The sequence below is a fragment of the Myripristis murdjan genome, chromosome 3 (assembly GCF_902150065.1).
Source record: "Myripristis murdjan chromosome 3, fMyrMur1.1, whole genome shotgun sequence".
In the NCBI taxonomy this organism is placed as follows: Eukaryota; Metazoa; Chordata; class Actinopteri; order Holocentriformes; family Holocentridae; genus Myripristis; species Myripristis murdjan.
Window position 1 is genome coordinate 17,450,918 of NC_043982.1, and position 21,642 is coordinate 17,472,559.

The window sequence follows — 21,642 nt, forward strand, 5'->3', positions numbered from 1 at the left end:
CGCCAGATGTCTTTCGAGTGCTGCCTTAAAGTGCTGTCGGAAATGTCGGAATTCCCACAAGGGCGCGCATGAAAGACAACAAAGGAGGTCAACACCGCCGAGAGAGCTGGGATTTTCTGTGAGTGGGCGGGGAGCGTGCAATAAAAACACAAACAAAAGACAATAGAACAATAGATAAGTTATGTTGTCCATTTACGTCTCTGCTTTCTGGTTAATTTTTTTTGTTGTTCCTTGTTTTAGGGCAAACTTGTCCCCTTAGATAAAGAAAAGTTCCACTGAAGACTTTCATCATCACTAACATCCTAAAAATTCCAGTCCAACATAAACACTTGTCGCTATAAAATAGTCCAGACGTCAGTAACATGCCTGGTCCAGTTTCTTTCCAATTCTGCGACATGGTTTTTGCCACATGATCTCCAGTACAAAATGATATTCTACTTCATCCACAAGGCACTTGTGCTGTTTTGCGGGACCTAAAGGTGTGTGAATTCGGAGCTTGTGTGGGGAGCTTGAAGGCAGCATTAACCCCCAGACTGAATTAGCTCTTTGGATTAGTTGGCGGGACATGTCGCGCACATGTTGCTTCACGAAAATACCTGAATGTCAGCCAGGCCTACAAACACTAGTGTACCTTTAATATTACAGGCACAGACTGACAGCAGTGGTTGCCAAAGTGGGGTCCCGGGGCCTCCAGTGGTCCTACAGAGAGTAGAGATGGTCATTGGCAGAATGTGGAGGAGATGCCCACCAGCAGCACCAAGATGAAAAGGGGTGGAGTGGGAAATCTGATTTGATCTGATTTGGTTGTGATGAAACTTAGAGGGACGGTACATTTTGACACTGTTCTGTCCTTTAGGTAATTACACCAAATGCCCTGATGGGGGCGCTATGATTAAATGCTAAAATATCTAACATTGACAGCCACACCAGTGGTCCAGCTCTAATGAAAAAGGGAGAGATGACCCATCTTGTTACTGATTGGCCCTGAAAGGTGACTGCTCAGTGAGTGGTCCACATTTATTGATCAGAGGTCAGGCCATCAGGTCAGTCTCTTTACACTACCACAGCAATGTAGCCTATAATTTTACAATTAATTCTCATTTTACTCTCACAAAGATAAGACAAGACAAAGATAGACAAGTCAAAATGTATTACTCACATATGTATGTACGTACATGGGTAAAATTAGAGTAGCTCCAGTTCTGAATTATAAATATAAGTTATATAAACATACCCTCAGCAACCACTTTCTTATGTCCTCCTGTACGATCTCATCCAATCCAATCCAACTGTTCTGCCCAGGTTTGCTGGGCTCAGGTTTTCCTTTTGTCACAGTAAGAGAGGTGTTCATTCAATTCTATGTTTGTAGTTAGTGCTGCTGTTGTTTCTAATATTCTGTCTCCCTCATGTATATAAATGAGGATGACAAAAAAATTAGAGACACCTTTCAATATACTGTAGTCCAGGACAAAACATCCGAAAACTACAACCTCACTAATAAACAAATACTTAAATTTACACATTCTCAACAATGTCAACAAAAACTGAACATTATAAACTTTGTTAAAAGGTAGCCAAGCAACGACATTTCGTTGCCAAAATCTCACTGCTGTGTTTTTTTGTGCAATGACAATAAAAGAAGTCTAAGTCTAAGTCTAAGTCTAATTTATGGCAGAGCTGTTGCATTCAACTGCATTACATTGTACAGGTGGACCTGATAAAGTGTCCACTGACTGTACCTGAAGAGAAACATTGTATATAAAATAAAATAAAACAAAACAAAACAAAATAAAATAAAATAAAATAAAATAAAATAAAATAAAATAAAATAAAATAAAATAAAATAAAATAAAATAACCCCCAAGCCTTTTCTGTCAAGGGAGGAAGGACTAAGCAGAAGCCACTTTATTTTTCTTATCAGTTTCACATGAATGCTTCGTTGGCGCAGGTATATTGTAAGGGTATCAAGGCCACTGTGTAAAGGCATTCTACTGGTGCAAATGTATGTAAATCACTACCACTGACAGTGTCTGCTGAACACCCAAAGTGTGAATGTCACTGTAGATTGATGAGTGTTGCAGTGCTCTCTAGAGGCACAGACCAAAAGTCTGCTCCAATGAGACTTGCTGCCTCTCAAGACTTTACTAAATAATTAATCACCCTCTTAGAAAATTTCAGAGGCGTAAATAAACTCCACCTCATTATTTTAGCATTTTATTTCATGGGAAAACATCAGACAGGGGTGTACACCTGTTTGACCTGAAGACCGCCCCATGCCCTCTATGGCTATGTATATCCTGCAGAAAGTGTAAAATATATTAGGCCACATTGTATTACATTATATAACTATGCAGCCACAAATGATAAGGATGGGGGTACAAAACTGATTTTAAAAATGAGCTGCTGACATATGCAGGTATTATGGTAACCTCTCTGTGGGTTAATTAAAAACTACTTAAAGGAAGCAGCGTTATGTAACATCTAAGGTATCAGCTCACGTTCCTCTCACGTTAAGGAATGCTCTCGTCGGTTCCGCCTGTCTATTTTAGGATGTAACACTGACACCGTACATGTGTATTTTAGCTGCACTAAGTTACAGGGGTTGGTTTATCGCTGTAACTTTATACTAAAGCGACTTAACACTGCAACAATGCTGTCTAAATGTAGATTTTTAAGATACATTGGAGCGGCAGCCAATCAGCATTGAGATGTACAGGGGGAATGGGCGTGGCCACCGGAGGAGAACCAGACCCTCCGTCAGAGCCGCTCTCAGCCAATCAGAGGCCCGCTATGCAAATGACAGATTCCTATAGGAAGTGGAAGCCGAGGTGACAGTCGGTTCAACAAGCTAGCTTCGGGTCCATAAATCTGAGGACGTCGTACACATCTGCTATGGTTTAGGCGTAGGAAAATACACATGGACTGCAACGACCACAAATGAGGCCGAGTCGTTTTTAGGAAGAAAAGAGGCCTGGTACATTTTAGCAGCTGAGGTAAGGATGCTGCCGTCTTTCTATACATCGGTATGGGCTCCCCCGGACCAACGGAACCGCGCTTGATGCTGCCGCCACCGCCGCCGCCGCTACTTCATTAGCCTGCTAGTTAACACCAGAACACGGCCAGCTCCTGTCCCCGACCCTCCGACGACGTCCCCTGTCCTAGGCGTGAAATGAAATGAACAGGAAAACAGGGCGAAACGCTGCGAAGATAGCCGTAGCTTCTTTGTATGGCCACCAGCGTTACTGTGCAAAAAAATACACAAGTTGGTTAGCAAACTCGTCCAAACCGATATTGTTTTCATGTTCCAGAAGAGAACCGAGCGGAGATGCGCCGGGACGTTTGGCCTGCTGCGAGAGGCAAAAACGACACATATCAAGATTAACCTCCGTAGTTTATTGATAGGCTTCTAGGAAGCGTTTTAGTCTTGTTTTTTTCGCCTCACTTAACGTTAGATAATCAGTAAGTGTGTGATGTTCTGGGTTGAAACACCTCCCAGTATCTTGTGAGTCGTGACAAAGAAGAGAGCTATGTTAGCTGCCTTCTGGATGCTAAGTTTGATCAGAGCAATTTAATAAGTGACCCAGTCTGGTTTAAATAAGTAAACATGGCCCCTTGGCGTTACACACGTCTGTCAGACATGTGAAGATGTGACTACATTATCATGCGAGACTAGTGTTATGAATGTGAGACAGGGGGGTGGTGTCTTTCAAGATGGTATCAGTCCAGGTTTTACAAACTGCATTATACACTAACTGGCACTGACACCATTGATGCTTATCAGTTTTGTAACAGGCTGGCAGGGACACTGAACTCTTGTTTTTTGTGCAGTTTTACATACATCATGCTTGCTTGTGTATGTAAAGACAGTGGGGATGGCAACAACCCACGTTTTGACAAGATACTCATGAAAACTGAGAACACTGGGGCGAAGGCTAGGTTTTTGGATTGCTGCAATGTTTGGGAAAATAAACAACTAATACGGAGAAAGGTCACTGGATGTCTGACGCTTGTCTTTTGTTTTTCTGTTCTAGGTTTGACCAAATCACTGTGACTTAACCTCTTCACATTTTCAGACTTTTGAGTCATTGACTGGAAACTTGACATAAAATGTAAGTATGTTTTGGTTTGTTTTTATTTATTTATTTTTTCCAGGTGTTTGATTCTATTCTTAGACAGTGTTCCCTTTAGCATTGACATTTCTGTGGGTGGTAGCCACAGTTTTTCATTTTTTCATTTTCATTTTCATGTTCATTTTTTTTTTTTTATTTTTATGTGCAGTTTTACACATGATCACAACAGAAGCAGAGCATCACCATCCTTCCTTCCTTTTGCACTGTCAACAGGAAATACTGTATTTTGGCTTTCCTGTGTTTTTGCGGTTCCTTTTTGTAATCTCACAGCTCAGATGCCTATGTTCTGTTTTTGGAAAATCATGTCTAATGAAAGGCATTAAAGTTTATGTTACAAGTGGTATTATTCAGTACAGAATTACAGTGCTTTTGTTGAATGTAATTGAACAGCTGAATCGTACTTTCACATCCCTACGCCAAGCAATATCAGCTCCTCTAGTAGATGTAGCCAAGTTTTCTATTGGTAAGGTATACTTACACTATAACTTAATTGCGATAAGTGTAGTAATTAATTGAGCTTGCTTTGCTTTATCAAACTTCCCTCTATTCTCCCACAGCGCTGTTTCTACAGCGCCCTGGGCACCAAGAGGAAAATTCAGGTCACTCATGCATCAGACATTTCACTTTTGGCTCTTTTCGACTGCAAGAACTTACCGATGTGTAGTGAAAGTGTTTCTGTTGGCAACATCACGGTTACACGTTAAGTTCCTGGAACCTGATTTAGTCCCTGCTCAGTAGGGACTCCTAAAAGTTTCAGGAACTTAGGAGGAGCTAGTGGGGCTGTTGTCTTGATTGTCTGAGTGGTCACTTGGCAACGGTTCTGTAAATATGTGCTGTCATTGACTACAGCACGAAGGAGTCAGTGACAAACACAATGGAAAAACAAAAGGCCAAACAATGCACACTGTAAGTTGTACCATCAGGTGCAAGTCCTGATCAGTATTTGGGGGTACTAAAGTGTCTATCTTGAATGCCTCCTGTGCACAATTAAAGAAACAACTACTGGCAGTGAAAATAGGAAAATGTTTTCCTCACAGTGGCTAGACCAATGCACCAGAGGAAAGCCGGAGCAGGCGGCTTTCTTCCTGCACGCAGAACAGGAGAGAGAAACCTGGAGAAAAGCACTGTAAGAAGTGTCAGAGGCTGATATATTCTGTCAGCAAGTAGGGGTTAAAATAAGTTAGTTAAAATACCCTGGTGTTTCTCTACTGTGTTGATGTAGTTGACACGACTTTAAATTGACTTCATACAGCGTTCAGCGGGATCTCAACTCAGCTGTTAGAAACACTGTTCTGTAATAAAAAGCATTTATCAATAAAAAAAATATAGATCTACAATAAAATATCCTGTATCAGTTTTTTTTTTTTAAAGTAATTAAAAAATTAACTGTAAAGTTGGTTTTTGGATGCCCTGGGAAAGGAGGGCATCCAGTGAACAGTGAAATAGTAAAGAACAAAAGGCAGGACCTGAACAAGTCTCTGGCAAGTCCCAGGTTAAGGATAGTTCCAAGTTCACCTTTGATAATCAAAAGGGGGCATTTGTTATTCAAGTGTGCTATCTAATCATGGTTCACAGTACTTGAGAAAATAACCCTCTGCATGTCATGTCTCATCTTTATTCAGTAGTTTCAGCAGTAAGGAAACCTCTCTGCTCTTCACAAATGGATGGAAATGAATTTTGAAGTCCAGATGTAGCAATTTCAGCCTTTAAACACAAGTCTATTTGTGTTCATTTATGAGCCATCACCATCCGCTGCGTCTGTCAGATATTCTGAGATATAGAGCTACCATGAGTGAACTGCATTGCAGTAACCAACCAAACGAGATAACAAAGATAACTATGAATATCATGAAATATGATCTCAGAAAAACTCGTCAGTCAAAACATGTCTATGCTCTGCAACACATATACAAAATACAAATTAGTTTAGCATTTTGCTTGTGTGTAAGTTCTCAATTGACTGTCTTAACCACTATATATGATTTTTACATCGCTCACCTTTCAGAAGTAAAATCTTTGAAAAAATCTGTACTAACAACCTCCACAATTTTCTTTTTCAGAGCAATCATGACTACCCATGAGCCAGACGTTCACACCATCACCCCGGAGATGCCGGCCATGTTTGACGGCATGAAGCTGGCGGCGGTTGCCACGGTGCTCTACATCATTGTCCGCTGCCTGAACCTCAAGAGCCCCACCGCGCCCCCTGATCTCACTTACCAGGACACACCCCTCAACCGCTTCCTCCTTAAATCCTGTCCTCAGCTGACCAAAGAGTGAGTTGCGTAGGGGGATCACTTGACTTTTTGTCTGTCACTCAAGGGGTTACCATGGAAATACCAGTGTAGTGCTGCTGCCTGTCCATCTGTGCTTGTAGTTTTTCTGGTGATGCTCCCATCTGTTGTCAGTGTTCCCAACTGTGCCACATGTCTGTACCAGAAATGGCCCTCGTCAGCCCTAGTAGAAATGAAACACTAGGCTGTGTTTTGGGGGTTATCCCAAAGGTGGACTGGATTTGTCATACTTGCATTATGAATACACACCTCTCCATTACAATGCTATTTACAAATCTCCTAGTTACTGTCCTCAGAGCACCTCTGTGTGTTGTAATTTGAATCTTCCATCTGAGCTAATAATAATCGTTTGGTAGTGGGGGGGGTTATATATTTGCTTATTTAAAATATCTGAAAGAATATATTATGCTATTTCTAGAGGGCTATTTGTTATTTCACCATTTTAATTCTTGTTAATTTTCCACCTTATTTTAGTGTTAACTCTCAAACTATTTAAATTGCTCACTTTGCTTTTGCCTTCACTCCATGTATGTTTCTGCTCTGTTGCCTTTCTTTGTCAGCAGTATGTTTTACAAAGTCAGCCAAAAAACACAACAAAACACATCTTAGATTTTTTTCACCCGCAATTCTCTTTTCACAACAGGAGATTTGTAAATGACGTTTCAAAACATTCAAAACCAACATGGTACAACACTTCCTTTGTCCAATACGCTGTAGTAGCGATGCATTTAATAGCTCTGCTCTCATTTATTCTGTCATTGGGCTGCTCCTGTCTGGTTTGCACCCGCAAATTTAATTGTGTTGGTCCACATTAGTTTCAGACATGGACACTTACACTGTGTTTGACATTTTAACTTTTTTTTTTTAAAGAAGAAACTCTATTTCGGGTGTTCTGCCTGTTTAAACTCTTATGTATGGGAAACACTGCTTTCCTGAATCAGAGTCACGGTCTTTGTCCTTCAGTCTGCCAAAGGTAATGATCCTGTAGGGGCGCCCTGGTAGCTCACCTGATAAGTGTGCGTACTATGTGGCAAGGCCTGATCACAGTGTCCTGGGTTTGAATCTGACCTCAGTCCATCAAATAAAGCAGAAACACCAACCTGTAGGATGGGAGGGGGACACCCTTCAAGCCTCCATTACAAGAGTTTGTGTATTATGTAAGCCATTGTTACTGACTCCTTTTCCTTCCAATTACAGTGAAAGAGTCAGTGAATCATAAACCTAGGCTGATTGGGTCTGGCTTCTTATCATTCCTTGTTGTAAGGTCATATTTTATCTTAAATTTATTGTCACCACTGAAGCTACAGTACCCACAGACATTGTTGATGTGTCCTGTGGTCTGTGTAACTGTGTTGTGGAGAAGTCATGTTTTGTAACACATAATGACACCCTGTTGAGTTATGTAACAAGTATTTCCAGACCAGTCACTCCTGTGACTGCTGAGAGATCAATCACAGAAAGGCATGCATGGGACCGGGCGGTGGTTAACAGTATAAACGTTGCAGAACAGAGGATTTCTCTTGAACTTCCCCAGTCCTCAGAGGTTGTGTGACAATCTCAGTCTTTTTTTTTTTTTTTTTGCCCTTGTCTTTTATAAATCATTGACATTGCCCCTTTACTAGAAAGTTGAAAGTAGAGAGAGAGAGACTGCAAATTTGGAATGTGGTAAAGGTCCCATGCTGGCTTCAAACTCAGGATATTGCTCAGGTATGGTATGCACCTTAAGCAAAGCATGATGCCGCCATCTCAAATTCTTGAGTACATTGAGTACATTTTCTTTAACTAAGTAGGAAGTGTCTTGAGAAACTTGAGAAAATTTAAAACAGAAAATGAAAAGCACAACTGGGAACATCGCACCAATAAAAGCAGACAGGAACACTCAGCAGATTGTGTATCATGACAGTAATTTATTTTTCAGGCTGCTTGTAACCCCTACTTCAGGCCTTTGATCTGTACTTCAGGTCATAGTGTGGATGTACTGCACTATTTGCATTTGATCAGCTCAGCCAAAACACACTGGCCTGTGTTTCCTTTTTCTGTTGTCTGATGACTGCCAAGTTCAACACACACACACACACACACACACACACACACACACACACACATACACACACACACATGTTGTCACACTGTGACATTGTGGATCTCTTAATTTGGCATGTGACCTGGTTGCGCATAGACTGTTTTGCCATTGTATTGTATGAGGAAGTGAAGTTCACCACCATCGGGAAATTTTGAACTTGGTTTTCACTGTGATTCAGTTACACAAAATTACAACCTGCGCTTAATGCAAAGGTAAAAAGACAACAAGGCAAACAAATGTTCATGTCTTATCCGGTATGTTGTGTCCTATTGATGAGCTATCCTGGCTGGTGCTTATCCTCTTGTTCACATGACAATAATGAGGTCATCCTCATCCCCCACACACAGATTAAGCTTACCCACAGGCTGCGAGACCCTTCTGGAAAAGACTAGCTGAGCTTCACCTGCCCTCTCTGCGAATGCTAAAGTTGATTATGCCATCACCAATGGAAGCAGCCTGGTTTGCTCTCTGAAATATTAGTGATTTTGATTGACAGTTTGCTGGGAAGCCCTTGCGTAATCGGGTTATGTCCAGGTGCAGGGGTTGTTCCAGTGGCGGTCCGGGAAGATGAACAGGAGGATGAAGGAGTTGTGTAACTGTTGATGTAACTGCACACTTTGCTCTTTGCTGCTTTGTTCTGGGCGTGCGTCTTGGTGCATGGTAATGTCTGTGTGCTGTGTCCGGCCTGGAGTTTACAATTACACTGATGTTTGTTATCTCTGCACATGAACTCCAAGCTGGCTCGCTGTTCACTTCAGAGCGGCCAAGTCTTGGACGAGGACATGGGGTTATGTTACATAATCCAAAAAAAAAAACAAAAAAAAAACAGAGATAAACTGAGACACTCAATAATTGGCTAAAGTGTCATTCTCAAACATTGTGTTAATAATTTGTTTGTAATGCCAAATGTTTGCTTGTTCAGATAAGATGGGCTTGTGTTTAGTAGTGCTTAGCAACAGTGGCACTGGCTACTGTTACTATTTCTCTTATCAACCCTGATGGAAAAAATTGCAAACTGATTGGGGTGGAACTGATCACAAAACTCACAGTTCAGATTGTATGATGGCTTTGAATCACTGTGTATACAGTATATAAAACGAGAGACAGATGTCCTACAGTCCCTTATTTCTAGATTTTTGGCATAGCTGTCTTTTATCTGTTACGCCACTACAATCTGATCTTGACATAATCGGATGACTAGATCATGGCTTCATATGCTTCTTGCACTGATCGCATAAACATGCAATGATTCATGATAATGTACAACAGTAGACACAATATTGCAGAGTAATATTACATAACCCAAAGAGTAAACTCAGTGTAGGCAGTGGGTGTCACTGAGATTCAGTGCAAAGGCAAACATTTCTTGCAGTTCTCAAATACTGGGATCTATTGAGCTTCTCAGCCATTTTACAAGAAATGGCGAGGGTCTGTTGGGTGGACAGAGGAGTTTGTCCAAAGGACTGACAGGAATGACGCTTGAAAAGTAAACTATGCAGCAGAATACTCACATTTTGCCTAATTTCGTCAACCAGCTTCGCATATGTAGTGGCACAGAATAACACTGCATTGATGTTACCGTGCTACCATGTGTGACGTACAGTGAGTGCAACAGTAGAACCAGCTCATATTTCTAGACCACCATGATGTGTTTTATGTTTTACAGGTACATTCCTCCCTTGCTATGGGGAAAGAGTGGTCACCTGCAGACAGCGCTTTATGGGAAACTTGGTCGGGTTAGTTCACCTCATCCCTGTGGAATCAGGAAGTACTTACCCATGCAGGATGGTGCCACCTCCACCTTTGACCTCTTTGAGCCACTGGCGGACCATCGAACTGGAGGTACTGCTCTTGAGTGACATGTAATTGTTTTTCTTATTGTGGTCATTTGGAATATATCTGTTAGAGGAAGCCGACTTGCCATTTTATGAAGCCATACTAAGCTGGAAAGCCTATATAGGAAAGCTAACTGAAGTAAACCGACCAAAGTTATTTCCATCCTTGTTTATCTTTGTTAGACTTTTTCAGGTCAACACAGTTGGCTCTTAGTGACTAATTATCCATAAAAGAGGCATAATGACATGTCATTAGTGCTGGGCGATATGACCAAAAATTCATATCACGGTATAAATTGCATCCCTCACGGTAACGGTATATATCGCGGTATAAATATTGCAGTGTAAAACTTATCATGGAAGTGTTTCTAAATGGGTTTTTAGACCCTTTGCAAGGCTAAATTGTTTTAAAAACAATAACAAAAAAAGCAAAGATATAATGTAATTTTTTGAGTATTTATTGTGCAAAAGAACAAAAGAGGTACGGATTTAGAAGTACAAATATTCTCACAAAAATAGAATGAATATTGTAAACAGTTCTCTTGTGCAAAAAGTGTCACAGAACATTTGGGTTAATATTTAAAATTAGCTGCAAACATAAACACTGAACTTTGGTTCCTCTAGTCCAAAGTGCAAAATTTTGGACTAGGGGGGTTACGACGGATCTTTTGTAGCACAGAGGAGATATGTTGCTCAAACACTCGGTATGTAGTATTATGAGTTGTAGAACATAATAAATTATCTTGAAGGAGTAGATGTTTACCAGTAAGCTTGACTCCAATAATTTAACAATATGTTAAATTATTTGTTTTAAAAATGTAAATTACTTATCAAACAGACCTAACAATTCAACTACCAATGAATGAGCAGTAGTATGCATGTGATAACATAGATTGAATATGAAAAATAAGCCGAAGTGATACAGCTTCTCTAAATAGACAAGCTAAGCCAGTGTGCTGCTGTTAGCCAGTGAAACTAGAGAAGAGTGGCACCTCTTCGCTTTGTTACACAATCTATGTCAGTGCGCTGCGGTAGCCTGGAATGTTTCTTTGCCTTTTGGCTCGTGCGGTGCTGGTGCAGTTGTTATTATGTCAAAAAAAAACAAAAAACAAACTCATCGGATCTGCACGATTCAAACAAGTCACCCTAATGGCCACGAAAAAAGCGAGTTGCGCTCTTTGGCATGCTGTTTGCATCCCTGTTAAACCCGAACCACGTCCATATCACGGATGTGGCACCGTTTTTTTTTTGGTTTTTTTTGACCAGCTCCTCCTTCTCCGCCGTCACTGTGCTTGCGGCCATTTTCACACAGTAGCAGATGCGATGACGTCATCGAGGATACCACGGTAGAGCACAAATCTCTACTGTGGCTCAATTTATATAGTTTCTACCGTCATACCGTGTATACCATGCAGCACTACATGTCATGTTTGCCATGTAGTCCTCTGAGAGTAGTTTTATAGACTGCTCCCTTTCTTTGAATCCCTCAGGTGAACTTGGTTACTTCAGCACTTTTCCCTTATGCACTTTTTCCATACACATGTTAGCCTGGGTCTCCTCGCTTTGACTCGGCATGTTAGCCCAGTGTGGTAGGGATTTGCGTTTTCATTGCAACATGGCTACCCCCTTGAAGCCCTGCTGGTTGCCTGTGGGCGTGTTGACTAGATTTTCCAGCCCTTTCCACCAGCACCTCACACAAGTGAGATGCTGGCAGAAAAAAATCAGCAAGACCAACTCAAAATTGCTGCTGAACATGAACAATATTAGTGTATCTAAGAAATGTGCTGAGAAAAACAAATAGATTATCAACGAACATACAACTTTCACAAGTGTTGCAATAGGGACTTCCTGTTCGGAAGTGGCTCTGTTTCAGGGCCGTTCAATTTCTCTCTGACAAATGATGACAAAGTCCTCTGATGCTGTCACTGCATACTTGAGGGCAGGTCCAGTGCACTTTGGCCCTACTCTGGGGATGGTCTGTCTCAGGCGCTGCTCAGCGCAACATGGTGCACTTAAAGTGGTAAGGGAAATACAAAACAGTGCGGCACGTTTCAACTTGGCACAGCCAAAAGAGCCACCTGAAAAAACATTTTGGTCCTCTCAGTCTCCGTTGGACTCACATGCCCTCATTTGTTTCAAAAAAGTCTTGTTAATATTTCCATTCTGTTTTGCAAGGTAAATATTTGACAGACAAAACCACATAATCCTTTATTTGGGTTTGCCTGTAGTACTTTGCTTTACTTTTTTTGTCCATTATATTTTGTCTGGCAGCTCGGACTGTGTAATACCCTTCTTCTTATCTGCATTTACATATTTCTCATTTGCAAATATCTCTCCCATCCATCTGTCTGTTTGAACAGATGACATTACCATGGTGATATGTCCCGGTATTGGTAACCATAGTGAGAAGCATTACATCCGTACCTTTGTGGATTACTCCCAGAAGGAGGGTTACCGCTGTGCCGTGCTGAACCACCTGGGAGCGCTTCCCAACATCGAGCTTACCTCCCCACGCATGTTCACTTATGGTGAGACACAAGACGCTGACTTGAGTTTTATTTCTATCAGGGGTGACTTGAACTTTCCTGTATGTAACCTGAGAGGAACTTGTAGTCAGTCTAAGTCAGTGGGTGTCTAGGGATGAAAACACTGTTTTTATAATGAAAAAAGGATTTGGTTTGATCTGATGATCTGTAGTACTGCATCATCATTTTTAGGCACAACCTGCCTCTCCCAATCCATTTGTAAAAGTAATAAAAGTAATTCTCATAGTTATAAGCATAGCTGAAACCTCTTATTCAGATAGCAGGGACATCAAATCAGTTCTGGGAAAATTGTATTATTTGAATCCCTTAGTAGTTTTTCTCTTTTTAATTTTTTTGATCATATCTGCTTTAGCCTATCATAGGGTCTGCCCTTCAGTTCTACACATAGTGGTACAACATCAGGTCAAGGTAACAGCTAAAAGGCTGTGCGAAAAGGTTAGTGGTACCAGGGCTGGAAGGAATTGTAATCAAGGATTTTGCACCAAATGGCGTAAAAGATGCTCTAGTTCAGACACATGGAAGCAAAGTTGATATACTGAGCTAAAGGCACCTTCAGTAACTGCTGAGTAGGGGAAACAACTCCCTCCTATAGAAGTGGTGTGTACTGACGGGTGACTGGACCGGTTTCCTGGCAGGGTGCACGTGGGAGTTTGCAGCCATGGTCGGATACATCAAGAAGACGTATCCCCAGACCCAGCTGATTGTCGTGGGCTTCAGTCTGGGCGGCAACATCGTGTGCAAGTTCCTGGGCGAGAACAGGACCAACCAGGAGAGAGTGCTGTGTTGTGTCAGCGTCTGCCAGGGCTACAGCGCTCTCAGGTGGGTTGTTGTCCTCTTCCCTCTAGACCACGTCACTGTGTACCATGAACGCCCCTATATGACACTGGCACTTCAAATACTCACTCCACAATCATAAGTTCAACATTCTTCGATAATAATAATCATCACATGTTGGAGCCTGTGTCCACCAAGCATCTCTTGGTTTAGCTTAGCAGCGCTCAGCAGCTGGGCAGCTCAGCTATACTCTTTAAGGATCATACCAATGATTTTGAATGTTTGGCCCATTTACTGCAATTCACCCACATTTTACATCACAGCAAACCATTTTCCAAATCATGCAGAAGAACAAAAGAATTCACAGCATATAATAAAAATCCCCTGGTTTTCAAATTTCATTTTTGGTTGAAACACCAACTGTATCATGTTCTGCTTCTGTGCCTGACAATGTCGTCAACATTCGGAAACCTGTGTAAAGCACACACTTCCCTAGGGACTATTTTCTGGGAGAGAGGGCACTTCACTCCACACGATTTCAAGTAATGAAACCAGTGCTGCTGCTTTTAGGAAAACTAATGTAGATGACTTTATTACGGTGATGTAGTACAGTTTGGAGTGTCCAAAAATTCATTTTCATATTGTTGTGGAATGAATGGAGACCAGTGGCTGGATAAAAGGCAGGAAAAATGATATCAGAGTTTTGAATACAACTGCTTGCTCTGGGAAAAGATTAGCAGAAACGTTAAGTATATACATTTTGTAGATATTTGGCTAAACGTGCAAAATCACTGGCATGGTCCTTTAACTAATATAGAGTGCAGCATTTTTATGCTGACGTTGGAAAATTGAAATGTGTGTATGTGTGTGTTTGTTTTAAACAAGATAAAGGGGACACTGTGTGGAGAAAATTGCTCCTAAATTTCAGGGCAGGTGTTTTTTTTTTAATCATAATTATTATTAGTAGTAGTAGTAGTAGTATTATATTTTTAGTATCATTTGGATCATTTGGATCTGGACGTGTATGCCATATTTCGTGTCTGTGCCTTAATCCCTTCCATTTGATTCGAGGGGGACAAGAGTGGAGCCTGCATGTAGTGTGTTGAATACTGACATTTGTGGAATGCAGAGTTGGGGTCAAACCAGTGTGTTTGAATGGTGTTTGGAACAACTAGTTGTGGTGGGCATTGGAGAGAGGACTCTGTGTTCTGTCTGTATGTTGGACTGAGCCACACCTCCTCAGTTTGAAAGGCAGCCAGCTTATCTTGGCACGGACCGTGTTCACTCTGTCCAGAGCAGACAGGCATGGTCTGTTAAAGTTTGGATGAAAGCATCGTGACTGGGGTGTGGTGTAGAGACTGTACTTTTATGAAATAGGATTGCATTTTTTTTTTTTTATGATCCTGAGCTACCACTCCTTCCCTGTAACAAGTGTATACTGTCATACTTAGCATTCTTTTTATGTTTATATTTGTACTTTAACTCATTCGGTGATGTATCTTCAAAAATAACACATCTTTAACAGTCAGATATGATACTTAATGTCTTAAATCTACTGTGTGTCGCTTCAACCTGTCTCTGTTAGTGAGCTGCATTACAATGCCCGACATGAGGTCCGGACCCCACCAGCATGACTCTTTATCCTGTGGATTACACAGAGCATTCAGACGGTTGTTTGGAATGCAAACAGGGTGCACACAGCTCACTTCCTGTGTGTGTGTGTGTGTGTCTCTGTACTCTCAGGGCCCAGGAAACCTTCCTACAGTGGGACCAGTGCAGACGCTTCTACAACTTTCTCATGGCTGACAACATGAAGAAAATTATCCTCTCACACAGGTATCAGTCTTGGTCCAGTATATGCATGACAAGTTATTTCCTCTCAGTTCCTTTTAACCCTACAGTTTTGACCACATAGTTAAAAAGCTGGTGACTGCACTCTCATTTCACATCATCACAGGCAGCAGAGTTTGTCAGATAAGATGAACATTTACTGAACTTCCACTTCAGACCTACTACAGCTTAGCCTAACCTAGATACTGCAAAGAGGGTTTCAGTGCATTTTTGGTTGGATGTAAAGATAAATGTATAGCATTTCTAGTTGAATAATCAACCGCACATGTTTTATCAGTAATGTGTACGTGCATGCATTTGTTGAAGTGAATAAATGTGTTTTTATGGAAACAGAATTACTCATAAGTGGCAGGGGTTCTTTGAAAATTGGAACAGAAAATAGCCTAAAGTTGTTTTTAATATTAAAAAAAAAAAACAAAAAACGAGTCAAGGAACACACAAAAAATTCTTTAAATTTGCATCTCACAGGACAAGCCTGTTTGGGGGAAGCTCAGCTAAAATGATGGACGCAGACCTGAGTCGACTGTACACAGCGACCTCCCTCATGCAGATAGATGACAACATCATGAGGTATGTAGTGGCAGCTGCACAGCTGAGCCACACACTGTATACACAAGGCAGCACTAGCCACAGATATATTGTTGAGATTGCCTCTTTGCCATCCCTGTAATTGTGATGTGGACATGGTGGCTTGCTGATAGGTGTTTTTGAGTCTTTATCACTAATTTTATCAGTTTATGAGTAATTTTCACCTGCTAGCAATATGTGCAGGGTATCCGCGGGGTCTTGAAAGGTATTAAAAGGTGATAAATCAGTTTTGGGAAAATTAAGACCCTTAAAAAGTCTTATCACAACTTTATAAAGTCTTAAATTTTGAAAGTATTTTTTCTGAATTAGCTGTCCAAGAGTTTGAGTCCCAAAAACATTGTAAAAGTGTGTGAATTTATTCATTTTTATTAAAAAACAAAGATGAACAGGTACATAAAAAACTAGGCTATTGTGGGTGCGTTCATAAATTGTCTCTGAGAGCGAGCGGGCGGGTGGAAATTCAGAAGCACAAAGTACGCTCTGTTGTATCATAGTGGTCTATAGTCTTTATTACAAACTAAAACTGTTAAGTTAAAAATATCACTGATGTAAATGGTTACAGCTTGATGTGACAGTGAGCTATTAAAAAATATTGAGAAGGTCTTGAAAAAGTCTTAAAAAGGTATTAAAATTAACTTCAAGATTCCTGCATATACCCTGACGTGGTACTTAGTTGTTCATCTGTTTGTTAGCAGCAGGACTCTAAAATATCTGAGATTTTTGTGATCATCAGGTTCGTAACTCAAAGAGGATTATTAACATTAGGGCAAATTGTCCAGGTGATTGCTCTCAGGTCTGTAAAGCAGAGCGATTTTGTCTAATTGGAGTGTTTTGTCTTTCAACAGGAAATTCCACGGCCACAGCTCTCTCAAAGAGTACTACGAGAAGGAGAGTTGTGTACATTATATTCACAATGTAAGAACTTCCTTGTTCTCTTACCCATACTCCTATTGTATTTTATATTATTCATGTTATTTGGCGTGACGGAGCAGATGTCCTGATGTCTGTATATACATTTAATTGCCTTGTGGATTTTAATGCTGCCTCTTTTCTAGGTAAATGTGCCACTGCTGCTAGTGAACTCTGCAGATGATCCTCTGGTTCATGACTCGCTCCTCACCATCCCTCGCACACTATCAGGTAACTAACTGGGTGTATCACAACAGCAGCAGCTCTGTTAAACTCCAGCGCTTCTCACCTGACCTTGTTTCAGCTAGCTGGGCAATAATGACAGTAGTTCAAGCAGGTGAATAGTGACAGTATTTCAACCATAATTTTCAAAATAAAATCACAAGAAACTTTTTTTTTACCACATTTTTTTTAAGGACTTTTGATTTCAGTTTATTTGGGAACGTAAACCATGAAATTCTTATCTTCCATTTGAACCCACTCACATTTCAGTCAGTTGATGACAGAGGTCATACAATCTCTTGGAAACTACTAAATTCCCTATTTAACTTTTTTTTTTTTTTTTTTTTTTAAAAACATCTTTACTGAAACAGTGTGCTGTTTCTTGAACTTGTCGGGTAGTGGGAGCGCCTTCAGCCTGATCCTGAAACGTAGCCGTTGCTCATTATAAACCCATCGTCTGTTGGCACATGCTATTTGAACAGTGAAGGCAGTCACCCCTCTCTGACTGATTACTTTAAATGTGTTTGTAGCTTTAGCTCTCAGCTACCATGTCTGTGAAATAGAAAGACCATCTTGTGACTTGGCTCCACACCCTGTGTAGGATGGGGTGTGGCACACAGGCAAACGTAATAGGAATGTCTCACAGTGCTATAGCAAAGTCTGTCTGAAGATGAGTTTACCTTCCTCCTCAAACATTTCATACTGGAATGGAGTGTCCAGGGAAGTCACTTTTAATTATACAGTAGGAGGGGACAGGTTATTGCTGGAAAACATGAGCTCACATTTCATCTTGTTGCTGGGTCCTAGGTACTGCTAGGTTATGTAGTGATTACTGAGATTTCTCTCTCTCCTCACCCTGTGCTATATTTGAACTTACTGGCCACTTTTACTATTTTAGAAAGGGAAAATCCCTCATGTTTCCAGGAAGTAAGGGTGTGTGTATTTGTGTGTGTGTGTGTGTGTGTGTGTGTGTGTGTGTGTGTGTGTGTGTGTGTGTGTGTATGATGGGGCTGCACTGGACAAATTGAGTCTGAAAGTGTCTCCAGAGAGCCGCTGTTCTAGGCTGACAGTCAGTTCAGCTGGTGGCCTCTATAACACTGACTGAAATGAGATCAGCTGGCCTGTCTGTCCCCTTTGCCCTAAAAGTGATACAGTGACTCAGACACACTAACACTCCTACCAGGAATGGAGTAAACAGAAATGCATCAAGCGTGCTCAGTGCTGTAATTAGATTAGTTGTTAATGTTTAACAAGAAGAGCTTACACCTTCCTATCTAGTCATGTAAGGCAGTGAGAGTAATTTTAGGTCAACACTTTAAGTTAAATAGTATATTTCAGAGGCCTTACATGCGCATTATTATCTGTTCTACAGTGTAAATTTTGTTTTCATATTGCTTACACAATAGATTAATTGCTGGGTGGGTCAGTCAGGGGAAACAAAATTAACACAGCTCATCAACCTAAATAAAGTTGGGGCAAGTGAGATGTTTGACATTGATTCGGGGTCTTAAAAAATCAAGTCATTGCGCATCACATGGTTTGGAAAGGGGTTGCATATTTTTGGTTACAGTTAGTTATTTCTAGAACTTCTCGGTTGCTTTACTTTAGAGTAATTGGCAGCAAAATACGTTGAAATCCCCCATCCCCTTCATTTATATCACAGTTTTCTCCAGAATATTCTAATCCTAACCTGCAGCCAGCGCCTGGCATGCCAGTGGCTCCGGGTCTGGACAGGCACTCAGTCATTCCAGAGCAGCTCAGCAGCTGTCATGAATAGTGCATAGTAATGAAAGCCCTGTGGGATCTTAATCACTAGCCAACCGCATCAGGGTCTCCCACTAACCCAGTTAAAAAGCAGGAGAATAAAGAGATCCAGGCCAGTCTGTTTTTTTGTTTTTTTTCCCACTATACCACCACTGATGCAAAACTGGCTCTTTTGTGCGTACGTTCATATCACAATCAGAAATACATTAATAATTTCTCTGTGATGTGAAGATGACCTACTTTAAGGATTCTTGGAGTTTGTTTACTCTGTGAATGAAGCACAGCAGCTTTGAATGGATTCATGGATATTTCACCTAGTGGCAAAATGAAGCAGAAGAAACACCTTTGTACTTGTTAGGTTAAAGTAGGTGTTTCATCAAAAAATAATGGAATTTCAGAATAGTCTCTGGAGCTGCCGCGGTTCTGCAGATACAGACATTATGTGTTTTCATAGGAGGAATAGCAAATGATAACACAGCAGTATCACATACTGAGCACATACTGCTCTTACCTCACATACCTGACAAGTTGAGTCATGTTGTTATCTGTAATGACCACACAAACACACCCTCAGTATCTCTGCCAGGCATAAAATAATTCCTGGCAGCCCATTTTTGGACATGTGGCCTGCGTCGGTTCTCAGATACTGATGAGTGTGCATTGTCCCGGGTGTTGTGTGTCCTCTGTGTGTGTCCCTGTAGAGAAGAAGCAGAATGTGATCTTTGCCCTGACGCTACACGGAGGCCACCTGGGTTTCTTCGAGGGGGCAGTGCTCTTCCCCCAGCCCCTCACCTGGATGGACAAAGTGATTGTGGGCTATGCCAACGCCATGTGCCAGTGGGAGAAACAGAAACCGCCATGCCAAAATGGGCACCTGAGTGAGAGCTCCTGCGCCGAGGAAAAAGCTTAAACTTTAAGTTCTGTCTCCCTCTCCCACACTCTCTCCCACCCCACCCACCATGATTCTAGCACTGAGGAGACACCTTGAACCAAACCTTGAACTGCAGTCTCTCCTTTGCCTTCTCCTCTAGTGCTACTCACCGCTACCACCCGCCACTCCCGTCACACCCCTGTTCCCATGCCTTCACCACCGTACTCCTTTCTAACCACCATCACCTTACAGTGTGTGAGGAAACAAAAAACACAGCTAACTGCCTTTGTGCTCTTTTCTACCATGAGGGATCTTAATGCAGAGCAGAAACATTTCGCCTCTGCGTGTACACAGCGATGATGATGATGGTCCCTGGCTATGTTGAAGGCACCGACCAAATCCAAAACGAGATGAGGCTGTGTATGCATTGTAGTTTGAAGGAAAAAAAAGAAAAAAAGGAAAAATGGGAGCACCATGTTAGAGTAGTCCAATGAAAATAAGAGCACAGAAGAAGCCTCAGAGTACACAGGGACTGTGCTGCAGTCGGTGTCCATGTACTGTACCTGTGTGGAGCGCACTGCTTCTCACCGCCAAGGCCATAGCCTAGTCTGCTGTCTTAACCAACACAGCGTCTTTGTACTCTGTATCTAACTCACAGATACTGTGTGTGTGTGTGTGTGTGTGTGTGTGTGTGTGTGTGTGTGTGTGTGTGTGTGTGAGCGAGCGTGTGTGTGTGTGTGTGTGTGAGCGAGCGTGTCTGTGTGTGTCTGTGTCTGTGTGTGTGTGTGTGTGTGTGTGTGTGTGTGTGTGTGTGTGTAGGAGAGTTTTAAGACCCGTGACGGAGCATGTGATCTTTTGTGTCTGATTGGTGTGATCTAAAGCCTCTGTTCATGGTCTGTCGGCCCTAAATGTTCTTTTGGTTGAACTGTTGGCTCTGTTCTTTGTGGAAAATTCAATAATTAAGTATTATGGTGGAGTTTACACTTTTATTTTTCAGCTCATACCCTCCCACTTCCTCATGCTTGGAGTATGTATCACCGTAGGGCACTTAAAATGATGGTGTCATTTTGTTACCGCAGAGTTCATTGCTTATCAGACCTGACCAGGGGTAGACCTCCAATGGAATCCATGCACATTCCTACTGTCGCATTGTTTCACTTTGATTCATTGCACTTTACACCCCAAATGCCACAATTTTCTTTCCGTTTTTTTCCCCGGTCAGTGGGCATGGAGATTATTGCTGGTTGTAAATTTAGTTTTCTGTGCCACCGATGAAAGAAATAAGAGGCAGAACTAGAGGGAGAGAGGACAATAACGTAAAGTTAGGTGACTCAGATGATCCCCCTGTTCAAACCAGGCCACGTGGTCCTCCGTTGTCTGCGTCCTTTAAGCCTAACTACTCTTTCATCTGCCTTTGATCAGCTCCAGGTCTGGCCAGCACTTGCAGCTGACATGATTTCATCTTCCCACAGCACAGACAGCTCACTGCCAGTGCACACACACTCCTGGTGTCCGTCCAGGATCTGTTCACTTCCGACAGGCACTCAAGTGACAGTGTACCCTGCAATACTAATTTTCTTAGAGATATCTCAATACATTTTTACAGTTCTGTCATTTTTCCTGGCAGATGATTCTGCAGTGTGGGAAGTTGAAAATGCAGCGTGCTGATTGGCAAGTGCAGTGCAGTTCAAAGCAGTGTGTAGTTCTTATTTGGACCAGAGCTGTGAGGTATGATGAGTAGGAGGGCTAAGGATACCAGTGCTAAACCAAATGTT

The 21,642-nt window shown here is 41.6% G+C and overlaps 1 protein-coding gene across 1 annotated transcript; it reads left to right on the forward strand.

Moving 5' to 3' along the window:
- Positions 1-2,810: 2,810 nt before the first annotated feature.
- On the forward strand, positions 2,811-21,358 carry LOC115376921 (monoacylglycerol lipase ABHD2). Its single transcript, XM_030076761.1, has 11 exons — positions 2,811-2,993; positions 4,032-4,109; positions 6,191-6,406; positions 10,174-10,349; positions 12,703-12,870; positions 13,524-13,707; positions 15,406-15,498; positions 15,982-16,083; positions 16,947-17,016; positions 17,157-17,241; positions 19,698-21,358. The coding sequence occupies exons 3-11, from the start codon at positions 6,198-6,200 to the stop codon at positions 19,904-19,906; spliced, it is 1,296 nt and encodes a 431-aa protein (XP_029932621.1). The 5' UTR covers positions 2,811-2,993; positions 4,032-4,109; positions 6,191-6,197; the 3' UTR covers positions 19,907-21,358.
- Positions 21,359-21,642: the final 284 nt, after the last annotated feature.

What these genes read in the sequence shown, in the direction of transcription:
- LOC115376921 (XM_030076761.1), top strand. Translation starts at nt 6,198, where the DNA reads ATGACTACCCATGAGCCAGACGTTCACACCATCACCCCGGAGATGCCG. An exon ending in GGCGGACCATCGAACTGGAG is followed by an intron (nt 10,350 to 12,702) that starts GTACTGCTCTTG and finishes CTGTTTGAACAG; the next exon opens with ATGACATTACCATGGTGATA. An exon ending in GTGTACATTATATTCACAAT is followed by an intron (nt 17,017 to 17,156) that starts GTAAGAACTTCC and finishes CCTCTTTTCTAG; the next exon opens with GTAAATGTGCCACTGCTGCT.